The 21,933-nt window shown below is 36.6% G+C and overlaps 1 protein-coding gene across 1 annotated transcript in view; it reads right to left on the bottom strand.

Annotated features, from left to right (window-relative positions):
• LOC129004691 (mRNA (2'-O-methyladenosine-N(6)-)-methyltransferase-like) overlaps nucleotides 1-21,718 on the bottom strand; it is a 57,686-nt gene extending 35,968 nt beyond the window's left edge. Inside the window, exons 1-7 of the mRNA XM_054433252.1 lie at nucleotides 21,609-21,718; nucleotides 15,660-15,850; nucleotides 15,362-15,517; nucleotides 12,685-12,815; nucleotides 9,696-9,850; nucleotides 5,165-5,396; nucleotides 3,729-3,849 (exon numbers count right to left, since the gene is read on the bottom strand). Coding sequence (XP_054289227.1) covers nucleotides 3,729-3,849; nucleotides 5,165-5,396; nucleotides 9,696-9,850; nucleotides 12,685-12,815; nucleotides 15,362-15,517; nucleotides 15,660-15,848 — 984 coding nt within the window. The 5' untranslated portion in view covers nucleotides 15,849-15,850; nucleotides 21,609-21,718. The remainder of the gene's footprint in view (nucleotides 1-3,728; nucleotides 3,850-5,164; nucleotides 5,397-9,695; nucleotides 9,851-12,684; nucleotides 12,816-15,361; nucleotides 15,518-15,659; nucleotides 15,851-21,608) is intronic.
• Nucleotides 21,719-21,933: the final 215 nt, after the last annotated feature.

The raw sequence follows: 21,933 nt of genomic DNA, 5'->3' as shown, positions 1-21,933 counted from the left end.
GCATTTCTAACTTCTGAACTATAGTGCTGTTTTATTTTAGTATAGAGTAGGAAGTAGCGAGCTTTTAGATTATCATCATCGGCAAGTTTATAATGATCATGAACTAGGATCATATGAGAGCGTATAGCTGCAAGTTGAGGGGTATACCATGACTTATTGCTATTTAGGGGCTTAGGTTTGTTAGAGGTTGATTTGAATTTGCAAACTTTTAACGGAAAGATCTCATCAAATTTATCTTGGTACATTGTAGAAAAGACAGAAAAAGCAGATTCAGCATGTTGAATATGTTGGATTGAGTCCCAGTCTACTTTCCCTAGCTCTTTGCACAAAGTAGGCAGGTTGGTCTTATCTATAACTCTTTTTTTAATAAGATAATTATCACACCATGCAGGTTGGGTCCTTACCTGGTCTGCTACCAATGACATGAGCACAGCTCCGTCGTGATCCACCACCAGTGATTTAACCACCTCAGTCCTATGGTCCCAGGAGTTTATGTTGGTAGCTATAGCGTCCAGACAAGCACTTCTTCTGGTCGGATCCCTTGAGGTTATGTGGAGATCAAAACTTCTTAATAAGTTCACAAAGATGGATTCTTCTCTCGAAGGGCGTTCCAGATGAACGTTGAAGTCGCCACACACAATCAGCCTTGAGTGGAGTTTACTAAGATAGTCAAGACACAAATCCAGTTGTGTTATAAATGTTTCAAAGAGGCCATCAGGTGACCTATACACAGACAGCAACGTTGTCGAGATGTCAATTATTTCCACAGCGGTTGCTTCAAAGGCAAGTTCAATGCAAAAAGTGTTTAAATCAATATATTTACATGTAAAATTGGATTTTGCATAAATAGCCACACCACCATTTCTATGGTCCTCACGGTAATAGGCACTAACTTGTTGTAGGCAAGCCAAGTTCATATAATAAGTTGATTCTTCAGCGTTCAACCAATGCTCCGAGATACACAGAATGTCGCAGTTGTTTTCCTCCACAAAGAGGGACAAGAGCTCAACTTTAGTTCTAAGACATTGAACGTTTAGAGAAGCTATATTTACAGTAACTGGTTTTATAACAGGCTTATTTACACTAACAGGCTTTTTAGCACCAACTTGCAATGGCCTAGGCCTATTCGCTGACAGGTTTAGGTTAGGCCTAATTGAGATGTTAGATTGGGGAGTAGGCCTAGATGAACCTAAAACCACAGTCTTCTCTTCCACTATCTCACCACAGTTCGATAAAAGGTTCTGCCTAAAAAAGACGACTTTTCACTATTTTCACGTCTGGATGGAAGATAGGCTCTTACTAATATTCCAGCAGGCCATAGGTTAGGGTCACGGATTTTGGATTCAAGGTCCGCAGGAACACACACTTTAAATGACTTGTAGTCTTTGAAACGGGTCTTGAGCTCATAACACTCACTGTCGGTTATGCCATTGTCGTTCAGCAGGCAAGAAATTTCTTCGCTTGAAGCGTTTCCCCACTAGTCAATAGATCATTAATCTTAGGTTGCTTAAAATTGGAAAGTTTCGGCTGTTTTGTCAACTTTTTGTTTTCAGATTGTTTTTGCTCATTAATGTACTCTTTGTAGATATCAGGGTGCTTCCCCTCTAAATGTTGTATCATCGAAGTGGTCGAGCCAGTTTTGAGCTTTAAAACGTCACTACACTTATTACATTTACCTTCAGCAGGATTCAAGCCACTTCTTTGGAAATATTTCCAAACGACAGCAATCTGACGTTTAGTTCGGCCTAGGCCTAGGCTTGAGTCGGAAGTAGGCCTATTACTATTACTAGGCCTAGTACTAGTACTACTTGTACTCGGTAGCAGGGAAGGGTCGTCCACATCAAATTCCTCCATATTTCAACAGTAATATATCACAATGTCCTATCTAAAATCCTAGAAACTAAAGCTAACACAGTCAGAATAACACAAGACACTTTAACTTAACTAATTTACAGGGAACCGGCATTTCGTTATGAGTTTGAAATGTGAATGAATAGTATAGTATTAGTATTGAGAAGAACATGAAATAACACAAAACAGGCTGCCTGCTGGCGCAGACTGATTTTTTTTAAATCACTTCAGTCAGTCGGGTTACAGTCCAGAGGGAGTCCACAGACGACAAAGGACAAAGAGGAAGTTTGTCCATTCAATTGAAGTATATGTTTTATAACAAGCACATATCCATAAACTGTTGTTACTTTTCGTTTCCATTAAAGGTTATGTTAACTATTATAGATAGTGATATGAATATTATAATAGATGTATAATATTTGACGGGTCCCTAAAACCTCGTTTGTTTATTAACATAAAAATAAAAAGTAAAGGTTACTACCATAGACTAACCGACACAAGTAGACTTCTCTTCCCATTGTAAATTTGGAAGCTTTTTTTGTATCTAGTTCATGTCCAGTGACACTGGGCGCTAGTGCTGACGAAACTTTATTTTAATGATTCTAGGGTTAAGGTTTATTATTTGTGCTTTACTGTTTAGGGGATGAGTTATTGTTGATGATTAGATAGTTTTATTTGGTTAAACGAGGTTTTAAATGACAAATATAAGAAGAAACAAATTGTAAACCAAACACAACCTCTACAGTGCACCGGACAGAACTAACAATACAGTACCATTTTCTTCAGCTGATCCATAAACAGGTATAATGAATGTCCTTTATAACAAATCGCGTCACAAAAATAACCAACTTTTTTGTCCTTGGAAAAAACCACTGAGCTATAATTCTAACTGGAGGTAGCACTGAATGTCAAAGATGCGTGTCGCCAGCCGCCATGTTTGCGTGAGGTGTGAGTTATAAGAAGCCATGTTATTGGATAAAAAAAACTCACTGCTATACCAACCTAACAAAATCAGCGACACGCTTTTGACAGACTTCTGCCATGGCAGTGCCTCCAGTTATATTTTTAGCTCAGTGGATAAAACCAAGCGTCGTCACTCTTCTGTAGTTTTGCCTTTCGTTTCGTCGTCTGTTCTCCATGTCATGACGTTTTCAATGAAAAAGTAGTTCCTTAAGTATAATACACTTTATGAGTTTTTAATCAATTTTTGATAAAGTAAAAGTGGTTTAAAATTAAGTTATTTCAAGAGTAATTAATAAACTAAACTAAAAATGGGTACTTACCTTGAAAATTGAATAATTCTATGTGTGTAGGATTTGTAGCCGTATCTACTGTAGTCATCTTCTTCCGTGAATCGCAATGCGTTAGACGTTAGACCTTCAGTATCAGTATCAATTGTTGATGAATAGGTGAATGACGAAAAGGGGTTAGGAATAAAACTCCATAAAGATAATGTGTTATTTTCTTACTAATATTGGTACGAAAATCTGTTTAATACAAAAACAAAATGCAGTTTATATACTCCTTCTCCAAAACTATTACTACTCGATTAAAACTCGAGTAGTTTTAAAAGCATCGAGCCGAGTTCGAGTAGTTTACTACTCGAATAACTACTCGAACATTTCGAGTACTCGCACACCCCTACAAATATTTGTATGTTTGGTCAGGAACATACAAAAACTTTGGAAAATCCAAAGGCGTAGATATAAACAAATAGTTCTATAATTCCCTTTCTTTAATTCTTCTCTTTCATTACAAAACATTTATATTCGTACAAACTAAAATACAAATTGATGATTAAAGTTAAAACATTGACATCATAAAAACACCAAAGAACACTAATTTTAATAATTTGAGTGAAACTGAACTGAAATTACCTTGAGATGGCCGAGCCTCTCTTGAAAGTCGTCGTATGTTGCTCCCACTGTCCGCCTAAGCCATTGAAACGTATCTTCCGCGTTCCATTTAACAATTTTGCGACTTTCTGGTGAGGCGTTCCTGTACACAAAATATTTTATATCCAGTTATTCGGTACAAGTTTATGGGTTTGCTTTTTTTAATCATAATTGTTTGATAACCCTTTGAATGCAGGCAGACGCATCTCGTAACAAGATGGCTAAGATTGTGCGAGAAATGCCAGAGTCTAGGAACAAGATGATCACTTCTTACCATATCATCATATTTTGATAAAACTGGCTAAAATCGCAGCAAATGTAACAGAAGTAGGTTGGCACTACTAAGCATCATCCAATAGGCTTTAGAAGCTGATTCGTGTATTGTTGATTTATCAGTTTAAATGATTGTTGTTAGCGGTTTGTTTTGTTGATTTAATTACAGGTTCTTAGCTGTAAATTATTGTGAGATACAGTTTAAGCCTTTCAAAATAAACAAAAACTGTATTGTTTTTATTTTTCTGATAGTTTTTTCCTTTTAATAAGTTAGTTTGTGGATGGCATGACAAGTTATGGAATTGAATATGCCTAGTTGAGTGATTTCATTTTGACAAATAATGGTATAAGTTATAATTGTGCACAGTTAGGCCTAGTAGGTCAATGAAATTAGTTAGCCATAATGACAGAGCTATTTGACACAGGTTGAAGAACAAGGAATGAGAACAAGACTCACCGCTTAGACTATGATGGCCTGTAACTACAAAATGTTTCAATTCTCAGTCATTTGTTGGTGTCAATAAGTGAGTTGAAGTAATGTATCACATTTAATCTATGAATAATGTGTCCAGGTAAATTTTGCGTCATACATACATTCCTCTAATCCAAATATAAGTCTGTGCAATCATAGATAAAACATACTCCCTTAGTAGATTTGTCATCCTTCTGAACAGCTGAAGCCAATTTTATTGTTGGTTCTGTACGTCACACTGTAGAGGTCGTATTTTGTTTACAATTTGTTTCTTGTTATTTCAGTCATTTAAAACTTTGTTTAACCAAATAAAACTATCTAATCATAAACAATAACCGGTCTCCTAGTTATACAGCCAAACAGTAAAGCACAAATCATGGAAATAACCCTAAAATAATAGAAACAAAATTTCAACTACACTAGCAATCAGTGTCGACGTACATGAACTAGAAACAAAGAACGAGCTTCAAAATTTACAATGGGATGAGAAGTCTATTTGTGTTGCTTAGTCTATGGTACAATTTTTAAAACTCCTCAGACAAGAAGGAAAAGTTTCAATAACCATCATTTTATGGTCTAATTAAAAACAAACAAAAAATCACATGAAACATGTAAAATGTTTGACTTGTAAAAATCAAAGCATTTTATTATTTAGAAAGCTACAAAAACCCACCTGGACTCGATCATTTTCTTTGCGGCTTCAGCGTATCTTGAAAGTTGCTTTCTAGCGTCTCCGGTGAACTTTGGTCGCACCAGCTTGATGGGAATGTCGTTCATTATCTCCTTGTACATGCACTGAGATATTTCAGGATAACACTGGCTTGGCAACAGTGGGTCTGTACCTGTGTCAACAACCTTGCGTTCCATCAACCATCTGTTGAACGAGTCCTTTGGTGCATCTATGGCTGTAACAGATTATCAATAAAAACAGGCTCTGTGGAACAAATCCTCAGACGTGTCTAGTCTTGGGCTGTAACTGATCATATCAATATATTAGGCTATACAGACTCTGTTGAGAGAGTCCTTAGACACTTCTATGGCAGTAATAGTTTACTGTCAGTAAACAGAGTATAAAGAGGAGTACAGTCTTGTTATTCAAGAACCTAAATTTTAGGAAAACACCCCGATATTAAGCCAACTGGTCAATGATCTGCCACTCTTTGATTTTAAAGAGATACTGTATATTTTTTTTATTATTAGTTAACTTAAATGATTTTAATTTTTCCAAATTCTCATGACAATAATATGCAGTTTCATGATTTCTGGTATTGACGATACACATGCAGTAATCTCAATTATCTGATCTTTGGGTACCCAACCTTCTGTGCCATCCAACCCTTTCTTTAGACTACCAAATATTCACTGTGAAATCATGCACTCACTATTTGTGTTAGTTATGACTGTACACTGTTGACATTGCTACCGTTTTACCAGGGCCGGATTTCCCGGTAGGCCCGGGCCTATGGGCGCAAGGTCCCAGAGAGTAATTTTTTAAACCTAGGCTATTTAAAAATAACAAATAAATAGTCATAGTTGATAAAATAACTTCAAAGCATTGTGATTCTGAAGTTCATAAAAAGAAATAATTGTTAGGAAATTTAATCTTTTTTTCAGAATTACGCATCAATTTTGTTACAAAATTGATAACGAACATTGGTTATACGGGAGTAGGCTGTAGGGATGTTGACGTTGACGAGCGCCCAAGGGGTTCGCATCGTATTGCCAATGCACTGCCACTATGCTGGCTCGGGCTCGGCACTACTGATCAGAGTGATTAGGGGCGCATGCGTGTTAGACGTTGTTACCACCCTCACCTCACCAAACAAAAGTTATTAACTAATCTTTTGATTAGTTTACATTACAACAATCTGCAGGATCAAGTTAAAATATATAATAAGTTGTGTTGATTAATTCAACGATGAATTTGCCTTTAAAATGAACAAAAAAATATTAATCTCAGTTTGCATTGGATTTTAGAAAAATTCAATACCCTCCAAAGCACCATTAATGCTGTCATTTTCTCCTCAGACCTAAGGATCGGTACGGTTGGCCGGATTATTGCTCTGTTTTGCTTTGGAAATATAACCTAGATGCAGTAGGACCATAGATTAAATATAACTCAAGTCGACTTCTTATGACATTGTTAATTAAAAAATTGTTATGTCTAGCTCATGTTGGTGACACTGGACGTTAGTTTTGACGTAATTTTGTTTCTATTATTTTAGGATTAGTTCTATGATGTGTGTTTTAATTTCTTGTAATATAAACAGGAGACGACCTATTGTTGATGATTATATAGTTTTATTTTGGATAAACTAGGTTTAAAAATAGAAAAAACATACTCCTTAAATAACAAGAATTGTTTTCAGCTAATCCAAATTGATGAGTATAGGCAGGAAGTTCGACATTGATAAATTGAAAATCCCAGCAATAAAGAATAATTTTGTTATTGAAACCACAAATAGGTATCAAGTCTTGGCTGACAGTGGTGCCCTGAGTTCAGGGGTGGAGAACATCTGGAAGAATGTGAAGCAAGTTTTTGAAGAGGTTAGTGAAAATGTTTTAGGGTACAGGAATAAGGAAAAGAAGGAATGGATGTCGGAGGAAACGTGGACTGAAGTAAGCCAAAGGAAGATTTTGAAAACAAAATGACAGCTCCAAAACCAGATTTCAAAAGCAAAACGTCTATCAAGAATATTCAGAGGCAAATCGTAATGTGAAGAGATATGTGCGAAGAGACAAAAGAAGATGGGTTGATGAATTGGCTCAGGAAGCAGAAGAAGCTGCTAGACAAGGTAATAGCAAAAAGCTTTACGACATTACAAGGAAACTAGCAAAGAAGAACTTCGCTAGAGAAAAACCAGTAAGAAGTAAGAGTGGTGAAATGCTGACAAACATTGAAGACCAGTTGAATAGATGGCAGGAACACTTCAGCGAACTACTGGATAGAGCAGAAGCTCAGGACGAGGCTTTGCCACTACCTCGCCCAGTGCAGGTGGACCATGGTATAAATCTAGAAATCCCCTCAATTGAGGAAATCAAAGATGCGATCAAAAGCATGAAAAATTGCAAAGCCCCTGGTTTAGACAACATTGCGGTCGAGATCCTAAAAGCTGGTGATGTAGCCGCGGACTTACTTCATCCACTACTTCAATAGATTTGGCAAGAGGAGAGAACTCCAAAGGAATGGAAGAAGGGTATAGTTGTCAAAATACCCAAGAGAGGGGATGTAACGCTCTGTAACAATTGGAGAGGTATTACCCTTTTGTCAGTCCCAAGCAAAGTGCTGGCCAGAATAATCCTAAACCGGATAAAAGGTTCCATTGAACTGAAACTGAGGAAAGAACAGGCAGGTTTCCGTGAAGCAAGAAGTTGTGTGGATGTAATCAGTACTCTCCGAATCCTACTTGAGCAGAGAAAGGAATTTCAAAGTACTCTTTGGCTGGCTTTTGTAGATTTCGAGAAGGCCTTTGACACAGTGAAACACCAGGTGCTGTGGCATGTTCTACAAGAATATGAGATACCCCCTAAAATAATAAATATTATCAAGGCCATGTACGATGATTTCCAGTGTCAGGTTTCGCACCAAGGAAAGTTGACAGGAGCAATCCCAGTTAAAATAGGTGTTCGCCAGGGCTGCATTTTATCACCGATACTGTTCCTTTTGGTGCTGGACTCAGTTATGAGGAGAGTAACAAATAATAGAAGGCGGGGAGTGCAGTGGGGACTGAGGGAGCGGCTGGAGGACCTTGACTTTGCTTGTCGTCAACCTTTGCTTGATTGCCCAGAGGTACACTGATATTCAGGTCAAACTAAGTTCTCTACAAAGAGAGGCTGAAGAGGTGGGTCTTAAGATAAATGTAAATAAGACAAAGGAAATGAGGTTGAATTCCAGAGTAGCCCAAGCCTTAGAACTAAATGGGAAGGTGATCGAAGAGGTCGACTCTTTCCAATACCTCGGAAGTAAAGTCGCAGCAGACGGAGGAGCAAAGGAAGATGTTAGGAGCCGCATTGGGAAAGCTAATGCAGCATTTATTCAGCTTTACCCAATATGGCGAAATAGAAATATTTCAATGAAAACCAAAATCTGCATCTTCAACACAAACGTCAAGTCTGTCCTGCTATATGCCAGTGAAACTTGGAAAATGGATCAGCGTAGTACTTCTCAGCTCTAGGTGTTTGTAAACAGGTGTCTCAGACTTATAATGAGAGTGTTCTGGCCAAACACTATATCAAATGAACAGCTTTGGGAGGCAACAGGGCAACAAAAGATCAGCCTAGAAATCAGAGGACGGAAGTGGAGGTGGCTGGGTCACACTCTTCGGAAGATGGATGGTGCAATTGAAAAGAAGGCCCTGGAATGGAATCCCCAAGGGACCAGAAAGAGAGGAAGACCCTGTGACACCTGGAGGAGAACAATAATGAAGGAAGCCTGAGTGTCGGGAAGACCTGGGGTCAACTGAGGGACCTGGCGCAAGACAGGGATGGATGGCGAGCTCTTCTCGATGCCCTATGCTCCCGCTAAGGAGCGACAGGAAATAAGTCAAGTAAGTCAATCCAAATTGATGACAAATCTACTAACGGAGTATGTTCAATCTATGGTATCACGTACTGTATGGAGTTCATGTTTTTGGGCCTGGAATTGGTATCAATGGCCATGTTTTTTTTGTTTTTTTCAGGAATGCTCGGTGGGTTGAGTTGTTTTGTTTCAGTCCCACGGCCACAAACGTGAGCATTTATTAAAAGAATAAAATTGCAAAAAGTGTTTAAGACGGCATTTTGTTAAGGCTAAACAAGTCAATTCTTAAAAAAAATTTGCAATTATTCCAACGAGGAGTGGAGCAATTAACTTAGGCCTATGGGCATGATAAAGTTTTTAATAAAGGTTTGAAGGAAAGTAACTAACTGTGACCAGACTAGGGGGCGGAAAATTATTTGGGCCTAGGGGCGCAAAAATGCTAAATCCGGCCCTGTGTTTTACCTTAGTCAAGTAAAGCTTTAGAAACCTTGACTCAACAGTAATTTTTTATTGGTTTAGTGTATAGCACCAACGGCAACAATACTGATAAAAACCAAAATCACTAACATGCTGCAGTCTCATTTATCCTATAACAACCTATATTAAATTTTTATCGTTGTTGAAGGTATACAAAACAACCCCACAGCTTATTGAATCTTCAACAATATTGAACATTTCTACTTACATTCCCTTGAGTGACAGAGCTCCTGATAGCAGTTGCGTAGTTTGGTCAGTAAAGAACAGCGGAAAGCTTCTACCTCAGGATGGGGATGAGGGATGACTATTGGGGGCCTCTCGTAGATAATGACATTCGTAGATATCTCCAAGTCCCAAGGTCCCCTGCATAAGTATACATAAAAACGATAAATGAATAAGACCAGGCCAATAATTTACCTCAAGAGATCAGTTTGAGAGAGAAATATATCTAGGGCTAAGCTCGGGTCGGGTAGTTTACATTAGAGGTATGCAACTTGGCCGATTCTTATTCTTGCATCGGGCAATATAATTGTAATCCCAAAATGTGTCTGCTAGGATTGCACCCTCAAAATTTCACGATTTTCCATGGTCACAGGAGACATTCACAATTTTGTGTGATCATTTTATTGTAGGATAACAATATATATCTTTTAACATACCAATAAGTTACAAAGCACCCAAATTTTGGCCCAACTCGAATGTCAGTAGGCCTGCAGACCCCTAATTATCAGTGATTTAAATGGTAGGCTACACACAATTGCCCTAATTTTTTTAAGTCCAAACAATAGGCCTCTTTCTTGTTTTACATTGAAACCCGTTTCAAAATTATAGTTTCTTAAAACTTTATTAGACCTCTTCCATGTCCAATTTTCTCCAGAATGTTTCACACACAGAATTGGAAGTTAAATCAATACTAAACCTCAACACAAAACCTCAACCCAAATATGTAATAAATAATGAGCCATCTGCTTCTGAATTCATAAGTTATGTCTGTTTTTTTTTTTTGTTTTTGTTTTTTTTTTAAATATGCTTATTATTGTCTTTCAGGCTACATAAGCATTGACAAAAGTCAAATATACAGCAGAAATGCCAAGTCACTATTCTAATTAGGCCACTATTCTAATTTTGTTGTTGTTTCTCTTGAAGAGTCCTCGATTTGTGGGGAACGCGGCAGAACTTAGTTCCGGTACCTTCCTTTCAGAAGGATAAAAATATTGGCGTAAATTGGTAAATAGGTTACAGTTCCAGCACCTATTTTTTACAAACTGAACACTGCTCTTGACTATATTGCTGTTTGTTATAGGTACTTAACACTCTCAACCATTGTATTTTATTAGCAATATAAATAAAAAATATCTTATCCAAAAGTCTCTAAAGAATTATCAACATGGATCCGTCCAAGAAAATGTAAAATGAAAGTCAATTAAATTTAAAGTGCCATCTATAAACCAGCTTAGCCAATAGTTTATCAAAAAATTACATATGTGACGCAAAATTCTAGGGGGGGAATAAACTAATATTCACCTAAGTCAGGCTAGGCCTACCCCTAGAACCAGCCACACTCAAATTTCTTCCCCGGAGTGCTCAGAAGGAGCCGAGAAAAATCCAGGGGTCGATACGAAGTTGTCACGGCTTTGTCTGATCAATTTATTAAAATTTAATCGAAGGCTCAGAGCTCTAGAAGCGCTCAGGAAATCCTGCAGACGCTCAGTTGGAGTTATATCATCCCAACCTTCGTAAAAGTGTTTTGGAGAATTTTGCCTAACTTTTAGAATGACTCTGTAAGGCCGACGAGTATCCAATCTTAAGCCAATATGATTTAAATACTCGTAATAAACTGTAAACTATCTGGCTAAGGACGTTGGTAAATAATATAAAATCGAATATAATATAAAAAGTAATTCCTACAGAATCGTCGGGCCTAATTAATATAATTGAACGGAGAATTTATCGTGGGATGATTTAAAATAGATTTAATATTAATTTACGTAGCTGATTGTTCAAATCAGCCTGTTCCCAAGACTTGATTCTTTCACCCGCCAAAGACGGGGTTTAGAACTTAGACGACAAGTCTCGGGGTATTAAAACGGTGAAAACGAGATATAATTTGGACGTGATAATTATTTGTTAAGCGAACGTAGAAATCGTAATTTCGAAACTAATGAATTAACATTAAATAAACGATAGCCACCGCTAGTCACTGGCAGGCAGGAACTGGCGGGTCAAGACTCAAGTTAAGATATTAAATTAAGATAATTCAAAACGGAATATTAAGAAAACGAAAAGGTATATTAAGTTAAGTATGCGTAAGATAAAACAGAAAGAACGTAAAACGTAAAAATGGGCCTAACTAGTATGGTAGCTAACCTTCGTAATAATATCGTGGTGTCGTTTCGTTGTATCCGTAACCCGTGCGAGCTAGTCGGTGGTCAAACAGCGAATAATCTTGTCCGGCTCAAATCATGATTTCCTCGGTCGAGGCTTAATCGCTCTGGTGGTGAGTTCGAGAACTAGCCAACAGCTGATCGGAAATTCACCTGTTGAGCCGGTCTAGTTGTCGTCTGTCGTTGGTCAACAAACACCATTTTGAGGTTAAGTGATGTTGTAATCGGCGTTAAATATTCGTAAAATCGGTCGTTTTAACTTTATTATGTGAAACGGAGTGCTATTATGAATAAATATGAAGTTGTGGGTATGTTCGTGTACTTCACTGTTATCAAAAGTAGGCCTACGTTCTTTGGCCCATAGCCCAAGCTAGGGCCAACACATAGGCCTAGGATTAGGATGTTGTGGATAAAAATCGGGTAAGTAATGGTGTTTGTTGACTAGCAATACGTTTTTACCCCCCTTAAAATTTGGTACCTCACACATACTTGCCCTACTAGAAGAGTCAGTCAGAAAGTTGTTGAAATCATAAATTTAGACCAGCACACTTTGTTAGAGGCTCAATTCAACTAATGTTCATTTTTATTCTATTCTCTCTCATTTTATTGTTACAGTGATGGTTAATGTGCAATAGAAGATGCTACAGACAAAAAGTTTCTTTCTTAAGTTTGATTTAGCTAACAAATGTGTTTATTCAAAAGATATAAGTGGCCTAATTTACATCAGCATAACTTGGTCGGTGGCTCAACCTTAACATGGGAAAGGAATGTCTAGTTATATGGATAGTCTAAGGTAGGCTAAAAATTACTCACGCAAGAATAAACTTCTTAGCTACAGGACTGCCCACCACTTCCTCAGAGGCCCTTCGTTTGACAGGCATGGGTGGTCCATTGATCATCGCTCCTGGTCCACTTATGCCCAAAGGGTCCGTGATCGGATCAAACTGTAAACAGATAACATAAATTTCTCAAATTTTGAATTAAGACATAGTCATATCATTTTTTTAGGATCAAATTAATTTTTCAAATTGAATTTTAGGCTACCAGCTCTCAACTGTGATATCTTCATTGGATATAAGCATTCCCCTACGATTGCTTTTGTATGGTCCGCTAGCCTACAGTTGTTTTCATGAACCCAAAAAGAGTGGACTAAACAATGCAGTGCTGTAGGAAAAATCATATTACCAACTAGATCAGATAATCAACTATACGGGTGGGCAAGTACTCTAATGGTTGAGTATTTTTTTAGCAAGTATTTTATTATTCAGCTAGACTTGAGTTTTTCAAAAAAACTATCATAGTTCAGTTCAACTAAAACATTCTAAGAGTACTGATCAGCTATAATGATGTCTCAACTAAGCGTGATGACAATAGTAGCACACCTAACACCGGAAAACAAATTTACCTCTCTTTTTTTTAAACTGGTTTTGACAATATTAGTGTCCTATTATTGAAATTAAATGTTAACATATTTTTATTATCGGCAACTATTTTTATGTAAAGAGTTTTAGCTTTCTGTTAAGAGGTGTGAAAGTCGCTCGATTGTAGAGACAAGCCAAGAATTTATTCTTCATAAGATAAAAAATCTAAAATTTGTAATATCCCCCCCGATTGTTTTAAAATTGTAGTGTTTTTTTTTTATTTTCTTAAAAAGGAGCCTATACTTTCCAAAGCACCTTGATTTTGGCATTCCCCGCTTTTGAACTAAGACCAAAAGGTCAAAATTTTGGACCTGAAAGTCAAATGAAAAATTGAATAGTCAGGTATGCAGACCCTTACAGTGGCATCATTCTTACTGTCTGTAGATCCACCTAGTTTTGGAAAAAATTATATTTTTATTTCTATAAGATGATGAAAAACACCGTAAAAATTTGCATAAACGCTGAACAATCTTTTCCATTGTAATATTTATTACGCCAACCCAAATTCAAATAGTAAATATTTTACCTCAACCAAGTTAGTAATTTGTAGAACACGTTTCCTCAAACTGAAAATAAAATAGTAACAGCAATTAAATTTTCCAGCTGATCATAATGTAAACAAATATGTTGTTCATAAGGATAACATGAAAACTTTACATGCCACTGGGACAGAGCCCAAGAGACTTTTTCAAAAATATAAGGTCAGTTTGCAAATCTGCACACCTACACGAACATTTTGGTATATAATATGGTGGGTTGAATCTTAAAACAAAAAAGCCTTACTGTTCACAAAGTTTCATGTAGCGTATTATTAATATTATTATATTAACGAGGTGTTAGCCCGTCCTACGTACGGGAATTGAGTAGTCAGTTAAAACTGTGCACAATTCAGAACAGCTAGTTTACACATATAAAGACAAAGTTTCTTGCAGTTCTTCTTCAGTGTACTGAATTTACACTGTGCTGCATTTCTTAAGCAATCATTTAAAGAGCAGATTTGCAAACTATGGAAACTTGGAAAAGTCATAGAACACCACCAAGTAGAAGAAATAGAAATAATGTTTTTTTAGAATTAATAATCATTATTATGGACAACCTAAGGCTCGTTTCACATCTACCCGGCTTCCACCCGGCATGCCGTTAACCCGACTTCTAGCCGGCACCGGCACGAGTGCACCTTTCACATTACGCCGACACCGGCACTCCGGCAGTTGTACTCCAGCTTGTGAAACTTGTGTACATGTGTGTCGTAGGGATGGAAATGGAACGTAAGCAATCGCAATGTCACTTTGAAGTAACTTTTATTGCAACTGTATTTATATTTGATTTTTTTAAATTTGATTCAGTTTGAATTTGAGTAAAATTCAATTCAATGTTATGTAATAAAATTAAATAAAAAATGAAAAATAAAATTGAGTAAAAATTCTATTTAAGTTAATTCAAATAATTCTGCTCTTGAACTAAATTAATAAGTAGTTCATGGTCTATTCATGGACATGACCAAAACTTTGCGAACAAATACCCAAAATTAATACACATTAACTACAAAGAACTGAACTAAAAGTACTCTTGGTGCACCCGACAGACGGCAGGTGCCGGTTGTATGTGAACAGTCACAATGGGCTGCTATACCCACTACTCCAGCCGGCTTGTTTAACCGGCACCGGCATCCCTCGACTAGTACCCGGCAGCCGGGCAAGTGATTAACCGGTCACGACACATGCCGTGCATGTGTGAACGGTGCCATATACTTCTTCACCCCATTGCCGGTTAAACGACACCCGGCACCCGGGTAGATGTGAAACAGGCCTAATGCGGCTATGACTGGGAAACATTTGCAGAAGACACTAAAAAACAATATCAGCTTTTGAAAAATGATAAGATATTTACATTAAATGTTGATTGTATTGAACCGTTATGTACATCATGAATATTTCCATAATCTTTGAATTGATTCTTTTAAAGTCATCAGAAATAATGGCTTTTTAAAATAGCGCCTGTAATACTTCACAATTGCTCGAATTCGAGCAACAGGTACACTAGTTCAAAGGGTTAACCCTTATATTAACCTGTGGCTTGTTGTTAGGCATCTCCCATAGAGAGACCCCTGTAAGTTTGTTCCAGAAGTACGGACGATTCTCTCGTTTGCTCCACAACTTCTTCCACCCCTGCTGCACAAGCTCAGGTGGCAAGTCTTCCATGAAGGGCCCGGGTACAGGCATCCCCTATGCAATAAAAAAGCATACAGTACAGTTATAGTATGACAGAAGCACAACCGAGATGTGGACCAAACTATTTTACAATAGACAAGCAATGCTACCGAAATACTGTAAGTTAAACCAAGCAACAATTTTACAATTTACTTACATGGGGAGTTTGCGGCATGAGTGGAACCGGCATTACGTGATGGTCGAGTGGGACGGGTGGGTGGTGATGGGGAGGAACCATCTTTATAGGTGTGGGGACCAGGATTGGCATCGTGGGCATTGTCTCGTGTGGTCCCGCATCCCATGTTGATGTGCTAGCCACTGACATCTCCTGCTTCATCTCGTTCATATCTGTGTTTGAATCACCAACAAGGTTTCTAATTAGAATTTAGAATTGATAGAAATAAGGTTTGACTTAAGTTTTGAATTGGTAATTCAAATTCAAACATCCTTCCTGATTCTTCCTGATTTAGCACCAAAATTGCGTTAAAGGGTGTACACTCTCCTTAGCTCAATGACATAGGTAGGGGAGGACAGGGTACAGTGGGTCACTTTTTGCTTTCATAATTTTAATTCATAGTATTTTTCATTAGGGGTTGAGTTAAATATTTATTGTTATTGCTTGGCATTTTTTTTGTTATAACAAAATTGTTTTTGCAAGTAAATATTAAGTTTTACTACACTAGATAGTGGGGCACAATGGGTCATAAAGAAAAAAAAGAACAAAGTATCACACCAACATGTTATATTCCTGGAAACACAATTTGCAAAACTGAAAAAGCTATTTTGAGAAATGCTGCTCAATACAAATAATGTCTTAATGCACATTATATGATTCAAAGTTTAGTGAAAATGTCAACTTGATTATTTTTCTTTCTGTACCAGGATATATTTTTTGTTTTGGTTGTTTTTTGTCAATGTCTTTATGGTCTGCCAAATACATTCCTTCTTCATCTAACACAATATTGTGAGTTGGCAACATTTTTCTCACGTATTTCACTTCATATGCTTTTTCTTATGATATCATAAGCATTTTCAATGGGACCCGTTGTGTCACAAACAAAGTGACCCACTGTACCCCAGAGGAAGCTGCCATTTTTAAGTGAAATAGTAATTATGTATTCTATGATACTAACAATAAAGTCTTATTATCTAAATGAATAAGAACAGCCTAGGATCATTTAGGTAGTTATAGAGAAAGTTACATTAAATAAAAAAAAACCATGGTAAATATTTAAAAAGAAGCTAACCACAATTTTCCAGCATGGAGGCAAAATTAAACAAAGCCAACTATCTCCCTCACAATTCCACTCCATCTGTTGATCTTTTTCCACAATATGGGCTAGCAGGTAGGCAACCTAAACTATACTGGAAACAGGAAAAAAATATCCCTTAAAGGGAAATTTTCCAATGACCCAGTGTGCCCCATTACCCACTGTACCCCGTCCTCCCTGTGTATTATAATTGTTTGGATATGGTTAGTCCAAATTTAAATTTCATTGACACCTACTTAAGAAGTTGAATAATAAAACATACAATGAAACACTTTAAAATATTATAAAGTATCACCAAGCTTAACAACATATTTGGCAACTCAAACATCCTTCTTCCTGATTTAGCACCAAAATTGCGTTAAAGGGAGTACACTCTTCTCAGCCCAATGACATACTGTGTATTATAATTGTTTGGATAGGGTTAGCCCAGATTTAAAGTTCATTAACACCTACTTAAGAAATTGAATAATAAAACATACAATGAAACACTTTAAAATATTATTAAGTATCACCAAGCTCAACAACATATTTGGTAATTCAAATTCAAACATCCTTCTTCCTGATTTAGCACCAAAATTGCGTTAAAGAGTGTACACTCTTCTTAGCCCAATGACATACTGTGTATTATAATTGTTTGGATGGGGTATGCTCAGATTTAAAGTAAAGTGTCTCTTCTGACCATGGTGATACAGTAACTTTTTTTTTAAATTAACCTAATTGAAATAGGCATTAACTGACAAATTGGGCTCACTTGATAGACAATGATTGCTGTATTCACATTCACCAGGAAAATTGAGCTTGGCCATGTTTAGATTAAGCCTTAGAAATATTAAGCGTTAAAATCAATTTGTTTCCTACCAAACTGCTTAGACCTAAGTCGGAATTGCGATGCATAATTTGGTGTCACTAAGGCTCATTTTAGCATTCGCTGCACTAGCATTGAACACGGCAGAGACACTTATTTACTCACAAAGAGTTAGTGGGGGAATGAAATAACTCAGGATTAAATATTGTGATCTAGAAGTAATGACGGTGTATTGACTGAGTAGTTACACAAATAGAAGTAGGCCTATGGACCCTTTAATGTTGTACGAGCTAATGAGTAAAAAACAACGTGAAAAAGGTGTTGGACTGTTCATCCCATTAACAGGTTTGGATTGCAGAATAGGCTATCCTAGAATATCAGGTGCTGTGAGAACCAACGTGTCATTTATTAGTTTTGTCAAGAACATGCCAGCAGAATTAACTTAACATTATTACTGTATACAAAACATAACTTAATACAGTACATTCCCGATTATCCGAGGTCGTTTTTGGCCTAAATGTTCACTGCGGCCCGCAAAATGGCAGGCATGGTCCCAGTACGGCGCAGCGTCGAGCGAACTCATTTGGCTCTCAAATATTTCGGTCTGACGTATAGCAAATAACGTACGGTGATGTACTGCGCTACAACGAGAGTCAACGTAGTTCGCTAAATCATCAACAGATAGCAGCTAGCACTGCTTGGAACGTATCCGGTCAGATTGTGTTGCCAATTTGAGGGAGAATGAGGGGACAAAAAGTTGTTTTCTAAGCTTGCCAAAAGGGGATTTTACGGAGAAATTTACTACCAACTTACACCACAACAAGCTGTGTGCCCGTTCAACGCACAGGGATTTTATAATAGTCAGTTGAAACCTTCTTATATTAAGAACAGCAGTTGGTTTGCATATTTTCAGATATGCTGGCAAAACTATTATGTATCAACCTTCGCAAATACAGTATCTGACAGTTTAAAAAAAGCAAAACTTATAGGCCTACAGTTAAGACATCAATTAAATTGAATATGGCTGTAATAAATAAGGTGCAACACCAACGATAACTAATTTGTAAATAACAGTGATGTGTTGGTACGTAAAAATGATTCTTGCTGCTACCAACGGTTCTAAGGAAAAGAACCAGTATGTTAGCAGTTAAACCAACGTTTGCAGTTAAGAACTAGCCTATAGGTAGTACATACGACCAATTATATGCGTTAATCAAGTCCCGAGGTTATTGATCTCATGGTTATGGACTTTCTCGTAAAAAGTTATCGGCAATCAAAGTTATTTCCCATTAACTGCTTTATTTGTAAATAACTTTTAATGTAAACTATCTGGTATCAGTTTGAAAAAAAAACAACTTTTTGGTAATTAATAGATTACATATTCTCTAAACAATGATTAGGCTAGTAGGCCTACTATTGAAATTAGTAGGAAATGTGACAAAAATCACACAATGCTGGGTTTCTGGACGTTTGTAATTTAATTTCTTAAGTAGGTTGGCCGTGTATTTTCTAGGGAAAAGTACCAGTATCAAGGATCGTCGTCGAAAAGGTTGTTATGAATAATTGGGTAGGCGTACCGGTACCATAGATAAAACATACTCCCTTAGTAGATTAGTCATCCTAATGGAACAGCTGAAGCCAATTTGATTGTTAGTTCTGTACGTCCAACTACATAAATTGTTTTGTTTACAATTTGTTTCTTGTTATTGCAGTCATTTAAAACCTCGTTTAACCTAATAAAACGATATAATCATAATCAATAACTGGTCTCCTAGTTATATAACCAAACAGTAAAGCAAAAATCATGAAAATAACCCTAAAATAATAGAAACAAAATGTTGTCTACACTAGTGATCAGTGTGGACGTACATGAACTAGACGCAAAAAACAAGCTTCAAAATTTACATTGGGATGAGGAGTCTACTCGTGTTGCTTAGTCTATGCCGGTACGTACCTATGAGATGGGCTACGGGTCTATTGGCTGTATGGTCCAGCGATTGCATTACACGGTGAGTAGGAACAGAAAGTGACACATTGGAAAAGCGAGTTTAGCATCACCCATAAACCTCTGTTACAATCACCCACTGCAGTTGTGATTTTATACTTTACACTTTATACAACCGCCATTGAAGAGCCGTCAATGAGTGGAAACCTTGTTTGTAAGCTATTGGCGGCGATCATTAATAAATTTAAGTTTCCCAGCCCTAGATACAACACTGATTCAAGGTCTTCTTTCTGGTTATCGAAACTCAAGAACAATTTTATGCACAAAGAATCTCTGATTCCTGACCTGGATGATGCGTACAGTCTAGCTATTTAATTTAATTTACGGTTACACTATATTATTGCACTTGCGATTAATTAAAGGGGGTTTTTAATGGGTTTTCCCATTTTGGACCTTAAAAACATAAAATTTTGGAATTTATTTCCCAACCATTTTGTAGAGCTTATAAAAAGAAATAATTGTGTATATTGAAGCATTGTTGTAGGGCCTATGGTTACGGAGAAAATGAAAACTATTGTAGTTTACGGTACTTGTTTAGGGTTGATCAAATTTGGCAAATTTATTTATTTTATCCTATACTTATTGATGTTTGGTCAAAAACACTGTTTACCTTCCCCGTAGCAGCAAACCTAAGCACTCGTTAAATCTAGGCCTAATGTTTTTTTTTTTTTAATTTGGAATAAATATGTCTTAACTTATTTATGGAAATATTTCAGTAAATATGTTAATCAGACAAGTTGAAATTCGCTTAGTCTGCAGGTTTGCTGCGGGGGGGGGGGGTAAGTTATTATTAGTATAACTTTGGTTATTTTGATGGCTGCACTTTCTTTACTTTAGGTCCTACACTCATTCAAATGAAAATATCGATTATTCAATTATTTCATTCGATATGTCGTTTGGTTAGTTAGGTTAGGTTAACCTTACCTAACTAACAACACGATATATCGAATAAAAAAACCGATTAATCGATATAGCCCCTATCGATCGATATTTTCATTCGAATGAAAATATCGATTAATCGATTGTTTCATTCGATAGGCTAGGCCCTATGTCGTATGGTTAGTTAGGTTAGGTTAACCTTACCTAACTAACCAAACGATATCGAATGAAAAACCGATTAATCGATATATCGATCGATAACTTATTTTCATTCGAATGGGTGTGTAGGACCGAAAGTAAAGTGCAGCCATTTTGATGGTTGTTGTTTAGCTGGTAGGTTTGTCTTTGTTATTGTTGTTATTAACTTACATTGTTATTATATTGTTGAATTTTTTCTAGTCTAACTTATAAGCACAAAATTTTTTATTATTGTCAGTATTATCAACTATTCTAAACTTCCACTTTCAGTATTATTTCACTGTTTCTGTTCCTTTTTGCATTAGACTGTTAGTAGGCCTAAGCTAAGTTTCTTTATTTAGGGTAGGCCTACCTACAATGAACTATTTCATCATTTTAAACTGTTTTCTGTTGTGTATGTTATTTGTACGGTATAAGCCATCCTGAGTTGTACTGTTTTGATTTGTATGGTTGTAAAATGGAGATATCCGTTGCCAATAAATAAATAAATAGATTCGGTAAGGTAAAGTTAAGGTTAGGCCCTATATTTAATTAACCGAATTGTTACGGTAACTTAGTTAAAGAGGTTTTCTCCACTGTTTTTATCCAATTAAAACACTGACACTGGAAAAAATACATTTTTTAAACAGTAATTATCAGTGTTTGGTGGCCTAGGCTAGAAGACTGTAAACTTCTAGACCAAATAGGCTAAGTTAAATTAAACTAACTCCTTAACTTAATAAACTCATGATCATGAATAAATAAAAGTCTACTAGAGTTCACTAAATAAAGACTTACTAATGTTTACATTGGTAAACTAATTACAATAGGCCTAATAATGTTTTGAGCCTTACCAATACCCTCCGATTTAAGGCCTAATAAAGAAAGCTAACAGATATGATGCTCCATGCAAAGAATTCAACGGAGCAATCACACAAATTTTTAATACAAAACACGTAATGTACTTACCGGTCAAATATTATGATACACTAACAGCAAAAAAGAGCGCAATTACGAATTCATTCATCAATTTCTAAACCGCCCAAACGTAGAGTTACTAGAGACGACGCCATTTTCGCTCACATAACTGGATTTTAGACACAAATAATAAAGGGAAACATAACGTCACGAGTCTGTGCCTTTTACATTACATAAAGATAAGTTCAAACGTACTATAAAAAAGGTTGTTTTGTTGTACCCAATACAAATAAAATTCAATAACTTTAGCAGTATTATTTTATTTATAACACATCAATCGATAGCTTAAACAAGTAGTATTCTATGATCTTAAACA

Source organism: Macrosteles quadrilineatus, unplaced genomic scaffold (genome assembly GCF_028750875.1).
Source record: "Macrosteles quadrilineatus isolate MER2022 unplaced genomic scaffold, UCM_ALF_1.0 Scaffold_10__1_contigs__length_6754688, whole genome shotgun sequence".
Lineage (NCBI taxonomy): Eukaryota > Metazoa > Arthropoda > Insecta > Hemiptera > Cicadellidae > Macrosteles > Macrosteles quadrilineatus.
The sequence above is the reverse complement of the archived record's forward strand: the minus strand, read 5'-3'. Positions and strand labels throughout refer to the sequence as shown.